Source organism: Oncorhynchus masou, chromosome 16 (genome assembly GCF_036934945.1).
Source record: "Oncorhynchus masou masou isolate Uvic2021 chromosome 16, UVic_Omas_1.1, whole genome shotgun sequence".
NCBI lineage: Eukaryota > Metazoa > Chordata > Actinopteri > Salmoniformes > Salmonidae > Oncorhynchus > Oncorhynchus masou.
This window is the reverse complement of record NC_088227.1, coordinates 18107909-18129021: the sequence shown is the minus strand read 5'-3', so window position 1 is coordinate 18129021 and position 21113 is coordinate 18107909. Positions and strand designations below refer to the sequence as shown.

The 21113-nt window shown below is 41.5% G+C and overlaps 3 protein-coding genes across 3 annotated transcripts; 2 read left to right on the top strand and 1 right to left on the bottom strand.

Moving 5' to 3' along the window:
• Positions 1-4137: 4137 nt before the first annotated feature.
• LOC135557589 (exocyst complex component 8-like) lies at positions 4138-6698 on the bottom strand. Its single transcript, XM_064991000.1, has one exon. The coding sequence runs from the start codon at positions 6552-6554 to the stop codon at positions 4485-4487; it is 2070 nt and encodes a 689-aa protein (XP_064847072.1). The 5' UTR covers positions 6555-6698; the 3' UTR covers positions 4138-4484.
• Positions 6699-6968: 270 nt separating this feature from the next.
• Positions 6969-10692, top strand: LOC135557588 (DNA-dependent metalloprotease SPRTN-like). Its single transcript, XM_064990999.1, has 5 exons — positions 6969-7659; positions 7846-7945; positions 8077-8205; positions 8286-8604; positions 8729-10692. Exons 1-5 carry the CDS (start codon positions 7349-7351, stop codon positions 9715-9717), a joined length of 1848 nt encoding a protein of 615 aa, XP_064847071.1. The 5' UTR covers positions 6969-7348; the 3' UTR covers positions 9718-10692.
• A 2835-nt stretch (positions 10693-13527) lies between these two features.
• Positions 13528-17591, top strand: LOC135557587 (protein FAM89A-like). Its single transcript, XM_064990998.1, has 2 exons — positions 13528-13962; positions 15194-17591. The coding sequence occupies exons 1-2, from the start codon at positions 13711-13713 to the stop codon at positions 15452-15454; spliced, it is 513 nt and encodes a 170-aa protein (XP_064847070.1). The 5' UTR covers positions 13528-13710; the 3' UTR covers positions 15455-17591.
• Positions 17592-21113: the final 3522 nt, after the last annotated feature.

The following is a 21113-nucleotide window of genomic DNA, read 5'->3' as shown; positions in this document are numbered from 1 at the left end:
AGTATGAGGACACGACTTCAAATTAGTGGATTCGGCTATTTCAACCACACCCTGTTGCTGATAGGTGTATAAAATCGAGCACAGGTCATGCAATCTCCACAGACAAAATTTGGCAGTAGAATGGCCTTAGTGAAGAGCTCAGTGACTTTCAACGTGGCACCATCATAGGATGTCACCTTTCAAACAAGACAGTTCGTCAAATTTTGGCCCTGCTAGAGCTGCCCCGGTCAACTGTAAGTGCTGTTATTGTGAAGTGGAAACATCTAGGAGAGACAACGGCTCAGCCGAAAAGGTGGTAGGACACACAAGCTCACAGAATGGGACCACTGAGTGCTGAAGCGTGTAGCACATACAAATTGTCTGTTCTCCATTGCAACACTCACTCCCGAGTTCCAAACTGCCTCTGGAAGCAACGTCAGCACAAGAACTAGCCGAGCAGCAGCACACAAGCAGTGTAAACACGTTCTCTGGTGGGATGAATCAGGCTTCACCATCTGGCAGTCCAATGGACGAATATGGGTTGGCAGATGCCAGGAGAACGCTGCCTGCCCCAATGCATAGTGCCGACTGTAAAGTTTGGTGGATGAGGAATAATGGTCTGGGGCTGTTTTTTATGGTTAGGGTCCCTTAGTTCCAGTGAAGGGAAATCTTAATGCTACAGCATACAATTACATTCTAGACTATTCTGTGCAAGTGTTTGGTGAAGGACCTTTTCCTGTTTCAGCATGACAATGCCCCCATGCTCAAAGCAAAGTCCATACAGAAATGGTTTGTCGAGATTGGTGTGGAAGAACTTGACTGGCCTGCACAGAGCCCTGAACTCAACCCCATCGAACACCTTTGGGATGAATTGAACTGCAAGCTAGGCCTAATCGTCCAACATCAGTAGACTAACTCACTAGTACTCTTGTGTCTGAGTGGAAGCAAGTCCCGGCAACAATGTTCCAACATCTAGTGGAAAGCCTTCCCAGAAGAGTGTAGGCTGTTATGACAGCAAGAGGTGACCAACTCCATGTTAATGCCCATGATATGGGAATGAGATGTTCAACAAGTAGGTGTCCACATACTTCATGTACTGTATATCTATCCATGATTCACATGCTTTGCATACGCACCTGTCGTTCTTGCCAAATTGGTTGGCATTACTGTGTCACTGTCATTGAAATGTGCAACTGTCAGGCATAATTAACCAGTCAGGACAATATAATGTGTCCCCTGGCCCTAACATGTGCATTGGAGCAGTTACATCCATTGTGGCAGTTTATAAATCAATTGGTCTCAGATTACCTGAGATCCAATCAAAGGGGTGTCATATTAGGATTCTAATTGCTTCATGCAATGGGAAAAACATCACAACATGAATAATTAATGCTTTGTATGACACAATCCCAAATTAGACCATCAAAAAAAGACTAGGCTATCTTTAATTTAATGATTTCAAGAGTAATATTTGATTCCAATTATGCAGGAAATATGGTAGCTGTCACAACTCTCCCCCCAAAAATGTCAATCATATCCATAGCAGTTATTTTAAATGGAAAATAATTGTCTCTCGAAAAGCTTCTTCACACAGAATATGATTTATCACCTAGCCTACTATGTGAGTTTGTTAAAATAAGTTTCACTGGTTCTTTGGTTTGCTCTAAATTAACCACTCAGCAAGTGGCTGAAGAGCATCCTTGAAAAATCTGCACTCTTCGTGTCCTTTCCCCAAAACACATGTAAACATTGGACGATAAATTGTGCCTTCCTGTATTATACCTACAGTTGAAGTCGGAAGTTTACATACACTTAGGTTAGAGTCATTAAAACTAATTTTTCAACCACTCCACAAATTCTTGTTAACAAACTATAGTTTTGGCAAGTCGGTTACGACATCGACTTTGTGCATCACAAGTAATTGTTTTCAGACAGATTATTTCACTTATAATTCACTGTATCACAATTCCTGTGGGTCAGAAGTTTACATACATTAAGTTGACTGTGCCTTTAAACAGCTTGGAAAATTCCAGAAAATTATGTCATGGCTTTAAAAGCTTCTGATAGGCTAATTTCCATAATTTGAGCCAATTGGAGGTGTACCTGTGGATGTATTTCAAGGCCTACCTTCAAACTCAGTACCTCTTTGCTTGACATCATGGGAAAACCAAAAGAAATCAGCCAAGACCTCAGAAAATAAATTGTAGACCTCCACAAGTCTGGTTCATCCTTGGGAACAATCTCCAAACGCCTGAAGGTACCACGTTCATCTGTACAAACAATAGTACACAAGTATAAACGCCATGGGATCACGCAGCCGTCATGCCGCTCAGGAAGGAGACGCGTTCTGTCTCTTAGAGATGAATGTACTGTCACACCCTGACCATAGTTTATTTGTTGTTTCTATGTTTTGGTTGGTCAGGGTGTGATCTGAGTGGGCATTCTATGTTGGATGTCTTGTTTGTCTATTTCTATGTCTGGCCTGATATGGTTCTCAATCAGAGGCAGGTGTTAGTCATTGTCTCTGATTGGGAACCATATTTAGGTAGCCTGGGTTTCACTGTGTGTTTGTGGGTGATTGTTCCTGTCTCTGTGTTTTGCACCAGGCTGTTTTTGGTTTTCGTACGTTTGTTATTTTGATCGTGTATAGTTTCCTTATTAAATAAAATGAATCACAACTACGCTGCATTTTGGTCCGCTCCTCCTTCCCACAATGAAAGCCGTGACATGTACTTTGGTGCGAAAAGTGCAAATCAATCCCAGAACAGCAAAGGACCTTGTGAAGATGCTGGAGGAAACAGATACAAAAGTATGTATATCCACAGTAAAACAAGTCCTATATTGACATAACCTGAAAGGCCGCTCTGCAAGGAAGAAGCCACTGCTCCAAAACCGCCATAAAAATGCCAGACTACGGTTTGCAACTGAAATGTCTTCTGGTCTGATAAAACAAAAATAGAAATGTTTGGCCATAATCACCATCGTTATGTTTGGAGGAAAAAGGGGGATGCTTGCAGGCTGAAGAACACCATTACATCCGTGAAGCACGGGGGTGGCAGCATCATGTTGTGGGGGTGCTTTGCTGCAGGAGGGTCTGGTGCATTTCACAAAATAGATGGTATCATGAGGATAGAAAATTATGTGGATATATTGAAGCAACATTTCAAGACATCAGTCAGGAAGTTAAAGCTTGGTCGCAAAATGGGTCTTCCAAATGGACAATGACCCCAAGCAGACTTCCAAAGTTGTGACAAAATGGCTTAAGGTCAACAAGGCCACTCCAATACCTTGACTATCACAAAGCCCTGACCTCAATCCTATAGAAACTTTGTGGGCAGAACTGAAAAAGTGTGCAAGCAAGGAGGCTTACAAATCTGTCAGGAGGAATGGGCCAAAATTCACTCAACTTATTGTGGGAAGCTTGTGGAAGGCTACAAGAAACGTTGAACCCAAGTTAAACAATTTAACGGCAATGCTACCAAATACTAATTGAGTGTATGTAAACTTCTGACCCACTGGGAATGAAGTAAATAAAAGCTGAAATAAATCATTCTCTCTACTATTATTCTGACATTACACATTCTTAAAATAAAGTGATGATCCTAACTGACATAAGACAGGGAATTTTTACTAGGATTAAATGTCAGGAATTGTGAAAAACTGAGTTTACATACACCTTTGCCAAATACATTTAAACTTCTGACTTCAACTGTATATGTTCGTATTCTTATATTTTATTATTTCTTGTTGTTGCATTGTTGAGTAGGAACCTGCAAGTAAGCATTTCGTTGGACGATGAATACCATGCGTATCCCATACATACGACTGATAAAACTTGAAACCTTTCTCAGAACTGCAGTTAGAAGATTTTAAGGGGTGGGGTCAGGTTATCCCCAAAAGCAAGCTTCACTCCCATAGCCTAATCCCAGCATGTAGTTCAAGGCAGGGCACAAATTTCAACCAATTGAAATATTTTAAATATCCAATCCATTACATATTTGAAAATCATGAGATTTTGCAACGCCTAGGTCCAAAGCTATATTATAAAGTCTAAATCCTTTTTCACCATTTGGCTCAATAATCCTTACAATTTCAATTGTTTTGCAGAAATCAAACAGTTTATATAAACAAATGTTTTTTTCAATAAACTGGACAAAATTGTTATAATGCATTCACTTTTTATTTTGTGAGAGAATTTGTGTGATACCAGTGTCTTTCAGAGGCGTATTTGTACAAATCAATAACATTGTCAATGCATTAGGATAAAACAATCAGTCATCCTATTGCAGTTAGCCTACTATTCATAATGCAATATCATCAAGCATAGAAAAAGGGAAATTCAAAATTACAAACTATCTCGATGTAATTCTCTTCAACATCATATTAAACAGAATCATCACTGAATAGCCTATACGACAGAAATAATAGATTTAATAAATTCTAGCCAAAGATTTGAAGTTCAAGTGTCATCAAAGTGCTGTTCACACCAGGTAATAATCCACCCACTAGACCTGAGACATAGTACTATCAGGATTGACACGAATGGTCCGTGCACTCTTTCTCAAGTCTTGTAACTGCTTAGCAGGTTTCCCCACTCCTTCCTCAAACCTCTTCTCCACCACAGGGAGTACAGTATCGTGTAAGAAGGACGCATTTTGTAGAATGAAAGCTTTCTTCTCTGCCTCCTGTTCACACCGCAGGCTGTAATCGACGTGCTGTACAGCCACAAGAATGATCTCCCTCAGGCTCTCCAGCAGCACCATGTGCAGCTCTGGGAAGTAGAGCTTCAGCCCCTCCTCTAGGAAAGCCATCATCTGTTTGGTGAAGGCCACGAGGGTGTAGCTGAGGTTGACCCAGCAGTCGTCTCCTGTATACTGATTGAAGCTGCTCATGCCGCAGCTGCACATTTCCTCCTTTAGCTTTGTGAGAGCCTCTGGAGTCATCAGGTTCATCTTCCTCCACATCTCCTCAGAGTTTCGGTGCTTGGTGGCCTCAATGATGATCTCCTTGTAGCTTTGCAGGGCTGACTTGATGTCTTTAACCAAGAGGGACTGCAGTGTGAAGGTGAGGTCCAGGCCAATCTCACTGAGCTGCTTGCAGTGCTCCTTGGCCACCTTGACACACTCAGCTGCAGTGGAGAGGCTCTCTTTGCTGTCAAACACCTGCCCACTGAATGCATTCACAAACATCTTCATGGATGACCGGGACCAGACCACAAATGCAGAGTAGCAGCCTGTGTTACCGGCAAAGTCCATCTCAAATTCTTTGGCTGTCTCCAGCAAGCTAGTGAAGAAGATGTTGCAAAGCTTGTGTATGTAGAGCAGAGTAGCCCCCTCAATGCGCAGCTGGCGGATGGCGGTCTGCACAGCAGCGGCTCGGTTCTTAAGGAAGAGCTCACAGGCTTTGGTGGGCTGCCCCAGCCGGATTAACTGAGACACGGCCCGACGGGTCGCTTTGGGCCCTCCGCGGAGGGAACGGTCAGGAGAAAGCTCAAACACCAGCACCTCTGTCAGCTGTCGGACACGCTCATCCACCTTCACCCTGAGGTTTTTCACCCTCAGATTGACAGGCTTGTCCTTCAGGTAGTCATTCAGCTTGTCCAGGAGGTCCACGCCACCTTCAAAGTCCCGCTGGGCAATGCACACGTCCAGGTCCTCGGGAAGCTCCTGGATCCACTCCAAGCTCAGATCCACTGCCTCCTCTGAGTCAAAAGGGTTGGTCTCTTTGTCATCAAAAGGGTTGGTCGAAACCGAGGCCTCTGGTCTCACTGGTGAGTTGGGAACCTCTACCTCTTCCTTCTTGTGTTTTTCTTTTGTCACTTTGTTTTTCTTGGTCTCATCAAGGATCTCCAGCCACTCCTTTTTAATCTTGCTGTTTTCTGCCTGAAATATGCGGCTTTCGGGGAACATCAGGATTTTGAACATGTCCTTCATTGGAGGGTGGTCCTTCACGTTGACAATGGCAAAGCTCTCCAGATCATACAGTGCATTGTATTTGTACTTCACTGTACCACGGCGATTTGCTAACCAGGTGGCAATAAGAAGGCAGTCATTCATCAGGAAGGCATGCACTTTTTGAAGTTGTGCCATGTTGTCCACATCATATTCAACCAGGTCGCCATTGTACACTAAATACCTGCCTGGGGTGTCCATAATGTTTTTGCACCCCTCCACTTTCTCAAGCAGTGTAGTCAGTGTTCTCTGTTTCACTTCCTCTGTGTCTTTAGGGAATGCTGCCAGCATCTCCTTCGCAGTTTCATCCTTATCTGTTGAGAGCAAAGACTGGGTAATGCTCTCCATTATACTTTTCTGCTCTGTCAAAATATGACTCAGTTGGTACATCTCACTCTCCAAGTATGAAATCTCTTTGGCAGTTTCGATGAACTGTCTGTAATTCTTGTAGACATTTTTCTTTAGGTTTTGAGCCGTTTCATCTGCCAGGGTCTGTATTTTCTGACGATGTTCCTGCAAATCTCTGTCGCCATCAGATTGTTGTGAGAGATTCTTGACATAATTCTGCGGGTCGAAATTAGCTGATTCTAATTGCTTGCGCAGTCTGTTCGCCTGCTCTGCCATCTCCCAGGTTACTGTGTGTCTTCTTCTGATTAAAAAAAGGTGTCTTCTTCTGATTAATATACATGAATATGTGATGTTTTTTAGCTGCTGCGATAACAGGAAATATGTTAACACCCGAAACACAGACAGAACAACATCTTTGTCCAAAACGTCACGAGACGGAAATTAGGTGGCCAATAGAACGTCTATGGGTTAAAAAATGAATGTAAGATAAAATAAATAAAAATAAATTGTGCTCATAGTTATTTAAGTTATAGTCATATTGAGAGATCAAAATTACAGTCAACATTTGCATTTCATAAATGTTCTTTCATTTCAGCGTATTTATATAAAATCCCGAGTAACTATTTAGTTGGACAACATTTATTCGCGAGTGCTACTGTGGCGGAATAACGTATCCCAGAGTTCCCAACAGTACCATAGAATGAAGGATATCACCGTAAACTAAAGAAAGCACGTAAACAGGAAGTATTTTGAAAAAGAGCGAAAACATTTTTTTCTGTAGTATTGCCCGTTAACTATCTAAATAATTACAGAAATGAATCTACATTTAACTTAAGCTGAATATTGAGATACTCTAACGTAGATATAGCTATATGACAATCAAATTGATTAGACCGCGATGACAGTCATCTGATGGTTGCTAAAGTTAGAGCTATCCAGCGCCAAATCATATGATTGGGTTTTGGTGCGTTCATTAGCCTACTGGCTAACGTTAGCTAGTCAACGTTACATCACAAGCTATCTCATATCCATCTAACTTGAATTATATGTTCATCCATCAATAGTTGAACATGGACGACGATTTCCTGCTTGCCATTCAGCTGCAAGAGCAATTTAATTCCGAGGCTTCCACAAAATCAACATATGATGACAACAGCTATGGCCAAACCACCAAAAAACGGAAAGTTGAGTCAAGCAGCAATGTCATCCCATATTCACGTCCATCTATTGCTCCAGAGAAACCAATGTCAATCGTGGATGAGTCGTGGGAGACGCTTGACCCAAGCCCAGATGTGAGGGCGATGTTCCTTGAGTTCAATGACACATTCTTCTGGGGAAAGCTCAGTGGTGTTGAAGTCAAATGGAGTCCCCGAATGACACTGTAAGTCATTGTTGTATCCATCATCAGATATGATTCACGTGTTTCTTATTGGAGCTCTTACATTAGAACATGTTGCCTATTCACTATCCATGTAAAAATCGAACTGTGATTTTTTTCTTGTGGTTAGAGTATTCCCTTAGGTTATATTGTTCAATGCCTGTCCCCTCATAAAATCTTAAATTGTAGGTGTGCAGGTGTGTGTTCTTATGAAGGACGAGGTGGACTGTGTTCTATTCGACTCAGTGAACCTTTACTGAAACTCAGACCCCGTCGGGATCTTGTACAGGTACTTTGACTAAGCAACCTGAACCTTCTCAGATTGATTACAATTGTATAAGATTTAACACATGCAAAGTGGCTGTGGTGGAATTTCTTCCGTATAGCATAACATGAAAAATACTCTGTTAATTTTTCCAGACACTTCTGCATGAGATGATCCATGCACTGCTCTTCGTGACTCTAAACAACAGGGATCGTGATGGGCATGGACCTGAGTTCCGCAAGCACATGGACAGAATCAATCAAGCTACTGGCACTAAAATCACAGTAGGTTCTTCTCTGTGTCCAGTCAAAGTGTACTTTGTGTTGATATGCATCTGACTTCTGAATCAACGGTGTTCCACCAGGTCTATCACACGTTCCACGATGAAGTGGATCTCTACCGTCAGCACTGGTGGCGCTGTGATGGGCCCTGTCGAACTCGCAAGCCTTACTTTGGATACGTGAAGAGGGCAATGAACCGTGCCCCCTCAGCCCAAGACACGTGGTGGGGGGACCACCTGCGCTCCTGTGGGGGCACTTATACCAAGGTCAAGGAGCCGGAGGGTTATGGAAAGAAAGGCAAGAAGACAGACACCAGCCAAGGCAAGACAGACACCAGCAAAGACAAGAAGCCTACAGACAAGCCCACAAGCAGCAGCAAACCTTCCAGTACAGCTATTGCAGGTAATACAAGTCTCTTTCTCGTTTGATGAGTGCTGAGAGCAGTAATATCATTTCTAATTCAAAATATGGCTTAGTGAATGTGTTTTGGTGAATCTACATTTTATTTCCAATGTTTTTGTCTCAGGCTCTGGTTTACAGGACATGAGGAATATCATCCCATTCAGTGGCAAAGGCTTTCTGCTTGGAGGGAGTTTGCAGCCATCATCATTTCAACTCAAGAAACCTATTGTCAACAGTCCCACAACACCCTTCACTACTTCTGTGTCCCCCAGGCTTGTGCTGTCACCTCCAGCTCAGGCGACGGCAAAAAGAATTGACTCGCCTGGACGGCCAGGTCTGAGCTGCCCACAGAAGAAGGGGAGCACAAGCACCACAACCTCCATAGCAGGGGGAGCACACGGTCCATTCAGAGGACCTAAACCCCCTGTTAAAAAATCTGTCAGCAACACCAAGGCATTTGTCAACATTGGTGGTTCACCTGTTAGGATTTACAAATCCAACACCACTGTGTCCAAGCCAGATAGTAACTCCTCAGACACTTTCAAGACCAAAACAGAGCAAAGGTCTGTCCAAGACCTCTTTAACGCCAGTGGCTGGAAGTCTGGAAGTGCAGCTAGTTCTAGTACCTCCACTGTCTCCAAACCTCCAGATGAGACTAAAAGTGCATTTTCATCTGTGGGTGGTTTGAACTTTGGACAACCAGCCAAAGCTGTCAGTTCCTCAGACAACAGACAACTGGACAGCCATCATTCTGGTGTTCCGGCCACATCAAAACCTGCCGTGTCCACCGAGCCTCACCCCTCAAAATATTTCAAAGGCCCTAAAAAGCCTAATGGAGTCAACATTCCAGTTTCTAGGAAGAGGCCTTGGGAAGACCGCACCTCTGCTCACATCTTTGACTTCTTTCAGCAGACAATTGGTGAGTCATCACCATCAACGTCAAGGAGTACAAGGCAGGACATTGACATGCCGACTACCCCAACAGCCCATCCTGCAGTTCAGAACAACTCTGCCAGCTCTGCAAGCCTTACTGTGAACGTCAGCTGCCCTGTATGCCAAGCCATGGTGCAAGAGTCAAAAATCAATCAACATTTAGATTCCTGTCTCTTGTGAGAGAACTGAAATGTGAGGAGAATGCCCTGCAGTTGTTTTATATTGCACAACCTCTAACAGGTCTAAGCGTAGGTTAAGTTGTATAGAGTTTGTTTCCCTGAAAGACTGTTTTGCTTATAAGTCTAAATTTCATTTGTATCTCATGTAGTACTGCTGTAATTAGATATACAGTTTTGAGGTTTTCCAGTTTGCATATCCCTACATCATGTAAAACCCTCTGGAAAAAGCCTGTTGGTTTAAGTCTTAAAGAACATCTGGACTGCACCGGGTTGTTACATTTATGGTAGTTTGCAGAGAGACTTGTGCCTTAGTAGATCCATGTAAATATTTCCAAAAACATTGATCAATTGTGACATGCTGCCTCAGATAACCATGTTTAAGAAAATGTTCCAAATGTTTTAGCATTGGTCTTCGCTCGTGTATAATTGATTTCATTGGTGCCACTTTGACTTGATGGGTCAAGGCAATGTTGCCATTACATAGGCAATTTGCTGCGGTCTTGAATTTGGAAAGTGTCTTCCTCGTATGCTGATCGGGCAGTATTGAATTTCACACGTGCTTGCTATTCACTTCTCTAGGCCTTAGAATTCGTCACATTCGACAGGGTCAAGTGTTTTACAAGGGCATGTGCTGACTCGTGTCATCAATAATAGTTTAATGCCTTGTTCAATGGAAAGCACTAATGTGAATTTCTCTTAAGCCTCTGTAAATTACCCGTAGAAGAAGTGTGTTGCCATCCAGTAACAAGGCTGTTATTGAATATATTTAGTGTTTTAGTTGTCTTTTTTATTGTCATTAGTAATACCATGATTGAATAGTATTAATGTATTTGTAGATGATTTTCTGCATGTGAGCTGCTGGTATAAATGTTAAGTTGAATGTTGGATCTGTTTTGTTTCTGATTAAATAAGACCAACATTAATGTTTTAATAGGAATGTTTATAAAGGGAAAATAAAATGTTCTTTCATACCTTTTATGTGTCTTTTGACTGAATGTGACTTCATAGTCCTCCTTCCTCAATGGCAGACTAATACCAAACAATAAGATGGTCTCAAATACCATTTCATCATATACAGTGGGGCAAAAAAGTATTTAGTCAGCCACCAATTGTACAAGTTCTCCCACTTAAAAAGATGAGGAGAGGCCTGTAATTTTCATCATAGGTACACTTCAACTGTGACAGACAAAATGAGAAAAAAAATCCAGAAAATCACATTGTAGGATTTTTAATGAATTTATTTGCAAATTATGGTGGAAAATAAGTATTTGGTTACCTACAAACAAGCAAGATTTCTGGCTCTCACAGACCTGAAACTTCTTTAAGAGGCTCCTCTGTCCTCCACAAGTTGTTATCAGTATAAAAGACACCTGTCCACAACCTCAAACAGTCACACGCCAAACTCCCCTATAACCAAGACCAAAGAGCTGTCAAAGGACACCAGAAACAAAATTGTAGACCTGCACCAGTAAGCAGTTTGGTTTATAGAAATCAACTGTGGGAGCAATTATTAGGAAATGGAAGACATACAAGACCACTGATAATCTCCCTCGATCTGGGGCTCCACGCAAGATCTCACCCCGTGGGGTCAAAATGATCACAAGAACAGTGAGCAAAAATCCCAGAACCACACGGGGGGACCTAGTGAGTGACCTGCAGAGAGCTGGGACCAAAGTAACAAAGCCTACCATCATCCAGGGCATTGAAGATGAAACGTGGCTGGGTCTTTCAGCATGACAATGATCCCAAACACACCGCCCGGGCAACGAAGGAGTGGCCTTGTAAGAAGCATTTCAAGGTCCTGGAGTGGCCTAGCCAGTCTCCAGATCTCAACCCCATAGAAAATATTTTGCGGGAGTTGAAAGTCTGTGTTCCCCAGCAACAGCCCCAAAACAGCACTGCTCTAGAGGAGATCTGCATGGAGGAATGGGCCAAAATACCAGCAACAGTGTGTGAAAACCTTGTGGAGACTTACAGAAAACGTTTGACCTCTGTCATTGCCAACAAAGGGTACATAACAAAGTATTGAGAAACTTTTGTTATTGACCAAATACTTATTTTCCACCATAATTTGCAAATAAATTCATTAAAAATCCTACAATGTGATTTTTCTGGATTTTTTCCCCTCATTTTGTCTGTCATAGTTGAAGTGTACCTTCGATGAAAATTACAGGCCTCTCTCATCTTTTTAAGTGGGAGAACTTGCACAATTGGTGGCTGACTAAATACTTTTTTGCACCACTGTAACTATACTAATTCAATTAACTGAAAAATGACATAATTCTCAGACACATACTTCAATACCCTTACATGCTTAGACACATTTGAATAGATTTCCTTCCCTCCCAAGGGCATAGAGCATTGTTGAGAATCTTCTTTTGATTCACATTCAAAGAGTACAGGAAGATTTTATGGGGACCTAACTAGACCGGGCCAAGAGAGCAATGACAGTTTCCGAAAAGAAAAACTGCTTGTGCAATATAATACCAATAGTACTATTTTTGTCTGTGGTCTTACATGTACAAAAGAAGGTTTTCCCTGAATGGTTTCTGGTTCATTCTGGAATAAAATCAAGGCATATGTTATTTAGGGAAGGATGATGCAGGGGCAGTGGGGTGAGATATGTCATGGCAGAGGGGCAGAGAGGGAGGGCAGTAGAGTTCAAGGCACAACAATGAGTCAGGCAACTGTATGTCACAACTTCTGCTCATCCTGACCTGCTAGATTCTGAGGACATCCCAGATGATCAGCACAGTGAAAAATAGCATACAATACAATTTAGTGAGAAGACACACAAATGAGAAGCTCGAAGATAAGTTGTACCTGTTTCCTCTAGCCTGTATTTAAAGCACATGTCCATAGGGGTAAATTCATAATCCGTTCATCTTGAGTGCACTGCAGTCAGAAGGCACCAACACTTAGGAAGGCCTAATGGGGTGTCCTTGTCTTAACTGTGCAGTGTATCATCAAAAACACATTGTACATTTCAACTCGTATTAACGCACTGCCAATTCATAGAGTATAAAATAATGTTTTTTAAGGGAATACATTGATTTGTTTAGTTTTTCACATTTACAATTACACATAATTTGTTGAGACCTTGCTTATTCAATGACATCTGCCCTTGTATATGCCACATGTGCCTCTGTTGGGTGGGCTTTGTCTCTTTGTTGAGGGGCTGTTAATGAAACAGGACCATGGTTGGAAATCCCACCATCTGTCCTTCATACGGAAAACCTTTGTTCTGCAGACACATGTCATGAAGACCTCAGCCTAAGTAATGCCTTTTGAACTATTCTCAGCCGTATTCATGTAGCATATGTCATGTTTGTTTCTTTGTGAAGTGTGCCATTATAATAAACAACATTATATCAATGCACTTGTATCCCACAATTGGAGAATTGCAAGAAAATAAGCTTGATAACTTTCATTTGATAAAAATATTAAACTATGGCTATTTGGTGGTTCCTCATCATTATTGGTTGCGTTTACACATTTTTCACAAATTGGCCTTTTTCCCAATCACATCAGATATTTTCACAGCAGCTGTTTTTCAGAGCTGATCTGATTGGTCAAAATACCAATTAGTGAAAACAAATATCAGAATTGGACTGTCTGTGTGAATCCAGCCAATTGTCTTAGAAGTAAATCAAATCCTCACACTGTAGAGCTGTGACTCACTTTAGCAATAAACAGCATGAATTCGATAGGAGCGTCTAACCCCCCCAAAAAAATACTTTTGAAGGTTGTAAATATTCAACCACACTTTCCTGTCCGTCACCGTGGGTGACGCCCAATCCAACTCGAACTGTGTTAAAGGGACAGGAAGTGCGAGCCAGAGTCATAAAAGAGATTACGGCTGTTGGCGTCAAGGAATAAATCTACTGTTGCATGGTGCTCGTCGGAGAGGCGAATTTCTTTACCGAATGTGGTTATTTATAACCACTAAAACTTCTTCCCACTAAAGTATTGAATTTAAGGTAAAGGTATAACGATGAACGGTAAATCGGCGAACGGCACAGCGGGCGGAACACTGGCCTTCATTGAGGGGCTACCACCACTGCCGAAGAGCCTAAGTGGCTTGCTGAATTCAAGCGGCGGGTCTTGGAGAGAGATGGAAAGGATGCATGCAAAGAAAACCATGATCCAAGACGACCTTAGTCGTGGGCGAAATAATTCCGACAATCTGCTTGCGAATAAACCGGCCAACCTTGATGCGGCTTTAGCACTCCTCCGAAAAGAAATGGTAAGTGGAGGGGATGTGATTTTTTGATTGGTTGTTTTCCTTCTCGTTTTACAAGGCAGAATGTCAGAACAGCTGTTCTCATGATTTCACCAATCACGAAATTACTCCAAATGACTATATTAATTCATGGTCTAATTAGTACCGTAGCTCTTATAGTCAGCTGAAACAGGTAAACAGAAATTTGACACTGGTAGTTTCCAATTTCTGTGATAAGATTTGCAACACTAGCCAATACTCAACGGTGGCAAGACCACGATGAAACATGATACGTTGTTGCTTGTAGGATTTGATGCCAGTTTGGATTTCTTTGATAGCCTACAGTCTATACTAAACTTGTGACTTTGATTTGTGAACAGAGGTTTCTTTATGAGTAGCTATTTGAAGGCTTACAAATCGAACGTTCCGCCTCACTGTAGGCTTATCTTATGATGAATATTGAATCCCATAAAATATTGATTGAATGGATAGAAACAAATATTTCTAGCTGAAGGCAGGAAGTAGCCCTTGATCATGACTGTTCCATTACACTACCCAACTCACTGGATGAAGCAATCTTCTGTAGGGTGGGAGCCGCGACGCTCGGTCTGAACATTAAGAGGCATCACTTGCAGTACGGTTTTGGAAGCATAAGGACTTTTTCATTTATAATATGAAGGAGCTATTATCGGCGAAACATAATGCAACATTTTTTGTATTGATATACAACTTTATAGGGGTAGAGTTCCCACGCGGCCATATTTTATGCTACAGCACTTGTTTACGAAAACAGATGGAATAGAGTTAACTACCTGTTCTAATTAGCTATCCGCGTCTAATTGGCTGTCTGCAGAAGCCATACACATGTTGTCACTGAAATACTGTCTGCTGCAACTGTTAAAATCGGTTAAGTGAGCAGTAAGTGTGTTTTGCACTTGGGAAATTTAGATGTATTATAGAAGTAGAGGGATTTGTTTCAAGAAGCAATCTACAATTAGCAACTGATTAATCTTTTGGAGTTGTTGGCTTCCTGAGCCAATTCACCCTTTAAACAGAACATTTAGATGCATAGACTGCACCTTTACTCCTTTGTTGTTGGGTAGAGAAGAAGCAATGTTAGGCTCTTGTTAGTCCAATATTGGGCTAGGCATTAAGCACCATCTGCTCTTTTGTCTAATCTCTAAAGTTTTAGGTATAGTATAAAACACCCTTTTGAGCTCTTAAAATAATTCTGGTTTAATTTTGTATTTTCCAGGTGGGGTTGCGTCAGCAGGATATGTCTTTGCTGTGTCAGCTCTGGTCCCTTCACGAGTCAATCCAGGAGTACAAGGGCAGCTGCCATGACCTCAGCGCCGGGCATGGGATAGAGAATGGCTACTTTGATGAAGATGATGAATACTACCAGGAGACGAGCACAACACCAACTGACCAACCGGAGGGAAGTGAGGCAACATCTCCCAAAAACGGGACAAGCAAGGAATCCTGGTTAGGAGACTCTTTCCACATCACCATCTGAGAGACTCGAGAGCTGAGCTTGCTTGACTCCACACATTTGAGGCAATATGCTTTTTAAATAAAGAGCTGTGCCATGCATTGTTTTGCTGGCTTATAGTACTTTTTCAGCATACCTTTTCATATAAATATATTAACAAAGGTTCATTATTTATTATAAATTATGTTGTTTTTTTTTCTCCTATAACTATGGACATTTTTAGTTGAGTTTAATGATTTGTTGTGAGTACTTCCAAGCTCTGTCAACACAATGTTTACAGGGTTGAAATCCGGAGGCTGGGAAGGTCTTAATAAACAAAAGGGATGGGGTTCCTGTCCCTGCAATCAGTGAGGGAGGAAATTAACTTTTAGATGGCATGTAGTGACAATGTTGACTGATATGGATTTGTGGTCTGGGTGGAGTAGGCTGGAGAAAAGTATAGAAATGTGAAAAAGTATTCAAATGCTGGAAACGCTTACTTCTGGAATGGTTTTATACCAGTGTAAGTATGCATGTGCTTCTTTGAAGCCCAATGGTATGTTTAATTTCATATTGTGCTGTGGCGCTCCATACCTTTTCAGTTAACAGTTCTTCAATGAAACTATATTGTTAACTTAAGTACAGTTATCACCATCATAATTGTTTTCATTTAACAAATCAATACAGGGTACTCATGAACTCATATATTGACCTCACTTGGACATGTATGGCAGTTGTGTCCATTACGGTGTTCCACAGCCAACTGACACCAAGTCTGCACTCTCAGCATTTAGCTGCATAGACTGCTCATCAAAATAATATAGGCTAGGAAGTCTAGTCGAGAAGTAAAATTTTGCTTTTGTATCCAGACTTTTTGTTGTGTTAACTGGTCCACAGATCATGTGTTTGTGGTACGCAAACCAAAGAGAATAATTGACACACCTGGGTTGATTTGTAATGGGTTTTAGGAATGATACTGTGCAATGTTCTTCTAGACGCTCCTAGTCGGTTTTATTTTTCTCCGACGTTACACAATATAATGAATGTGTTGTAGTACAGGAGGTTGATCTGTTTAGACATGTGTTTTCTTGACTATGATTAATGCCATTTGACAATATACACACCAGCGGCTGACTGGAGGTCAGCTACAGAAAGCTTTCAAAATGGGGAGTTAAAAGAAAATGTCCTCGGTAACTCCTATGCCTCAATGTGCTATGTACTGAATTTTCTACCTCCAGCTTCACCGTAAAATGTATATATTGCTGCCACCAGCCCCACATTGAAAGTCAGTATTACAGGATAGCAGTTTCTTATTTTTCTGCATCACACTAAACAGAAATCGCCACAATTAGTGCCTTTTGTGCCCTTTAGGTCTCCAACCTTGGCTATTGCTGTTATCTGTCCCTTCATCTCACAGCACTTTTCTCAATCCGGTCATGTCTTTCTGATGGCACAGGTGGTGCATAGTATGCTGTAACTACAGCAGAGTTACTTGTTCAATTCCTACCTTAAAAGGAAAAAAGAGGTTTCTTCACTAACGTCAATAATACAGATGTGAAATATATACAACTGCATCCCGATGAGATTTGGTTTCATGTGGCGATATTCAGATGAACAATGTCTTTGTGCATCTACATTGCTTGCTGTTTGGGCTTTTAGGCTGGGCTTCTGTATAGCCCTTAGTGACATCTACTGATGTAAAAAAGGGCTTTATAAATACATTTGATTGGTCTTGATTTCATCCAATCAGAAAGCTGTTCTTTTACCACAGTCATTTCAAGGGGTTGGTGCTGAATCAGAATCTACAGAGAGCCAATATAGGCCTCAAGCCAAGGAAATTAAACTTCAATTTTAGCAAACATTTTATGATCAAAGTGTGAAGAACATTGATGTTTTAAGTTTAGATGTGGTTGTCTGCCCAATGATTTCAGTCCATATTTTGAGTGAAAAAAGTCAAGATGAATGAATCTGTTATCTATGTAATATGATTTTCATCTATGATGTAAATTTGATTGTTCCCTCTGACAGAACTCAAAGACAATATTTGAAGGGTTTGTTTAGTTTCAATCCATTCCTCATATTTGTTATTTTAATGACCATACTACTGTTTTTGGAAAATTGGTTTTATGCGCTTTTATGTAATAGTTTTACTTATGGATTTAATAAAATTACTTTACTCAAATTTGTCTGTTATTCCTGCATGAAACTGTCATTCACAGGCAACCGAACATAACTGTCTCTACTTTATAGCTCTAAAATTAGCTTTGGCTTTACAGGTCAGCATGCACAACTTGATAGGGTATTGATCAAATGCCACCTTTGGCACCAACAGAACATTGCATCATTGCACTTTAGAGTGACTTTGGATCATTTATTATAGCTGCCATAGAGACATTCTTCTTTGACTGTGTTTGGAGAATTGTGCGCTATTTCAACACTATTGCTGTTTGACATAGTTTAAAGAATGATTGTCTTGTTCAAAATAAGCACCAATTAATGTATATGAAGTGTGACATGTAACTAGACATCTACTGTATATGTACTGCTGAAGATAACATTGTTTCTATCTCATAGTGAAAACTGAGAAGCAAAGCTTCTGGAATGTCCCGCTCAGATAAAGTAGCGAGCTATTGCACAATCTGGCTCTGCAAGTGTTTTCTTCTTAGGTCAAGGCTCCATAGACAAATCATGTGAACAACACTGGTGGACCCTCGGATAGTTTCCCTGCTACTGTATCTTCTCACAGGCAGTGAGCGTCAACCGTCATTGTCATATACCAAGCAACCCAGCTGGTCAGTTAAAATCAGGGCAGAACTAATCCCCTCTCCACACACTCAGACTTACGCTTGTTCCTCAGAGTACAGTATGGGCTGCATGTATTCAGATGAGAAGTGACCTTTTTGGAATGCAGCCTGTACTGAACACGCCTCTGTGCTGTGCTGTGCTGGGCTGGGCTGAGCATTTGTTTAGGAGATTGTGGTGGATTAACATAATCTTGATTGAAAGCAAATCCAAGGTACAGTATGCGTGACTCTGCCACACAAGCACTGGGCTATGTACAACTGGGCTGTGCCAACACTCAGACCACAAACACACTACTCACCTTAATTAATGAATGGGAAAAAATTAAATTAAATTCCCGTGGTTTTACTAACGCCATTAAACACTTTGAAGTATAATCCATGTAACTAGTACCCTGATGGGGCAGCAGGGTAGCCTAGTGGTTAGAGCGTTGGACAAACAATCAAAAGGTTGCAAGCTCAAATCCCCGAGCTGACAAGGTACAAATCTGTCGTTCTGCCCCTGAACAGGCAGCTAACCCACTGTTCCTAGGCCATCATCAAAAATAAGAATCTGTTCTTAACTGACTTGCCTAGTAAAATAAAGATAAAATAAAAACATTAAGAGTTTTCAGATGAAGTAGTATACATCATTAATTTTTCCCATAGGGGATTTTACAAACACTTCAAATAAGGGCTGTGTTTTGTGTAGGATCACAATAATGGAGCACACAACCTATTGCTAGCATTGGGCTGCAATAGAGTTAATAATGGAGTGGCATCAAACACATGGAAGCTATGTGTTTGATATATGGAAGCTATGTGTTTGATATATTTGATACCATTCCACTAATTCCACTTAAGCCATTACCACGAGCCATCCTCCTTTTGTTTCTGCCTTTAGTAACCTTCTGTTTTCTGTTACCATATCATACTAACTTGAGTGTCCCGGATTTAGATTTACTATGTTATGTATAGTCTATTAAACCAAGTTGATTAAGCATAGCAATTAGGGTTAAGGACCTTGCTCAAGGGCACATCGGCAGAGTTTTCACTGAGTCAGCTCAGGCATTCAAACCAGCGACATTTCGGTTACTGGCCCAACACTCTTAATCGCTAGGCTACCTGCCGCCCACTCGGCTACCTACCGTCCTTGGTTAACTTGTCTAGAGCTCACAGCTTGGCTTTGGCACAGATCAGTCAGCTCTGCTTCAGTGATCCTGTCTGACCTTTACTCTCTGAGCCCTAGACCTGGCTGGAATTATGGTCATGAGCTTACACTGAGCTCTTGTTGACATAGAGAATTATAAATCACACATTATCTATTCTTCATGACATCTTTTGTCCCTATGAATCAAATGGTATTTCCCTTTAAGGGCACATTTATACACTGGTCTCAAAATTGTAATGCCTCTGATGTGATTCTTGTTATACTAATCTGATTATCCAGACTCATGATCAATCACTTCACAAGGGGTATACTGAAAAGCAGGATCAATATGCTAGCTAACGTTGACAAGCAACCAGAAATTACTATTGATTTTCTGATTCATTAACAAAGCTAACTTAGATACACTATATAACCAAAAGTATGTGGACAGCTGCTAAGTATGTGGACAGCTGCTTGTTGAATATCTAATTCCAATTGGCATTAATATGGAGTTGGTCCCCATTTGCTGCTATAACAGCCAACACTCCACGCTTTCCACTAACTGTTGAAACATTGCTGCGGGAATTGCTTCCATTCCACCACAAGAGCGTTAGTGAGGTCGGACACTGATGCTGGGCAGTTAAGCCTGGCTCGCAGTCGGCGTTCCAATTCATCCCAAAGGTGTTTGATGGGGTTGAGGTCAGGACTCTATGCAGGCCAGTCAAGTTCTTTCACACCGATCTTGACAAACCATTTTTGTATGGGCCTATCTTTGAGCATGGGGGCATTGTCATGCTGAAACAGGAAAGGGTGTTCTCCAAATTGTTGCCACAAAGTTAGAAGCACAGAATCATCTAGAATGTCATTGTATGCTGTAGCATTAAGATTTCCCTTCACTGGAACTAAGGAGCCTAACCATAAAAAACAGCCCCAGACCATTATTCCTCCTCCACCAAACTTTACAATTGGCACTATGCATTGGGGCAGGTAGAGTTCCCCTGGCATCCACCAAACCCAGATTCGTCCGTCAGACTGCCAGATTGTGAAGCGTGATTCATCACTCCGGAGAACGCTTTTCCACTGCTCCAGAGTCCTATGGCGGCGAGCTTTACACCACTCCAGCTGACACTTGACTTTGCTCATGGTGATCACAGGCTTGTGTGCGGCTGCTCGGCCATGGAAACCCATTCCATGAAGCTCTCGACGACCAGTTCTTGTGCTGACGTTGCATCCAGAGGCAGTTTGGAACTCAGTAGTGAGTGTTACAACCAAGGACAGACATTTTTTACTCGTTACGCACTTCAGCCCTCGGCGGTCCCGTTCTGTGAGCTTGTGTGGCCTACCACTTCAAAGCTGAGCCGTTGTTGGTCCTAGATGTTTTCACTTCACAATAACAGCACTTACAGTTGAACAGGGCAGCTCTAGCAGGGCCAAAATTAAACAAACTGACTTGTTGGAAAGTTGTCATCCTATGATGGTGCCACGTTGAAAGTCCTTCTCCAGCCAATGTCTGAAGATTGTCTATGGAGACTACATGGCTGTATGGTAGATGTTATACACCTGTCAGGAACGGGTGTGACTGAAATAGCAAAATCTACTAATTTGAAAGGGTGTCCACATACTTTTGTATATATAGTGTACATGTTTTTTTTTTTTTATCAATTAGACCATACCCATTTTAATCTTATCTTAAGAAATATACAGTACCAGTCAAAAGTTTGGACACACCTACTCATTCAAGGGTTTTTCTTTATTTGACTATTTTTTATACATT

What these genes read in the sequence shown, in the direction of transcription:
- LOC135557589 (XM_064991000.1), bottom strand. Translation starts at nt 6,554, where the DNA reads ATGGCAGAGCAGGCGAACAGACTGCGCAAGCAATTAGAATCAGCTAAT.
- LOC135557588 (XM_064990999.1), top strand. Translation starts at nt 7,349, where the DNA reads ATGGACGACGATTTCCTGCTTGCCATTCAGCTGCAAGAGCAATTTAAT. An exon ending in CTACTGGCACTAAAATCACA is followed by an intron (nt 8,206 to 8,285) that starts GTAGGTTCTTCT and finishes GTGTTCCACCAG; the next exon opens with GTCTATCACACGTTCCACGA. An exon ending in TTCCAGTACAGCTATTGCAG is followed by an intron (nt 8,605 to 8,728) that starts GTAATACAAGTC and finishes TTTTTGTCTCAG; the next exon opens with GCTCTGGTTTACAGGACATG.
- LOC135557587 (XM_064990998.1), top strand. Translation starts at nt 13,711, where the DNA reads ATGAACGGTAAATCGGCGAACGGCACAGCGGGCGGAACACTGGCCTTC. An exon ending in CACTCCTCCGAAAAGAAATG is followed by an intron (nt 13,963 to 15,193) that starts GTAAGTGGAGGG and finishes TGTATTTTCCAG; the next exon opens with GTGGGGTTGCGTCAGCAGGA.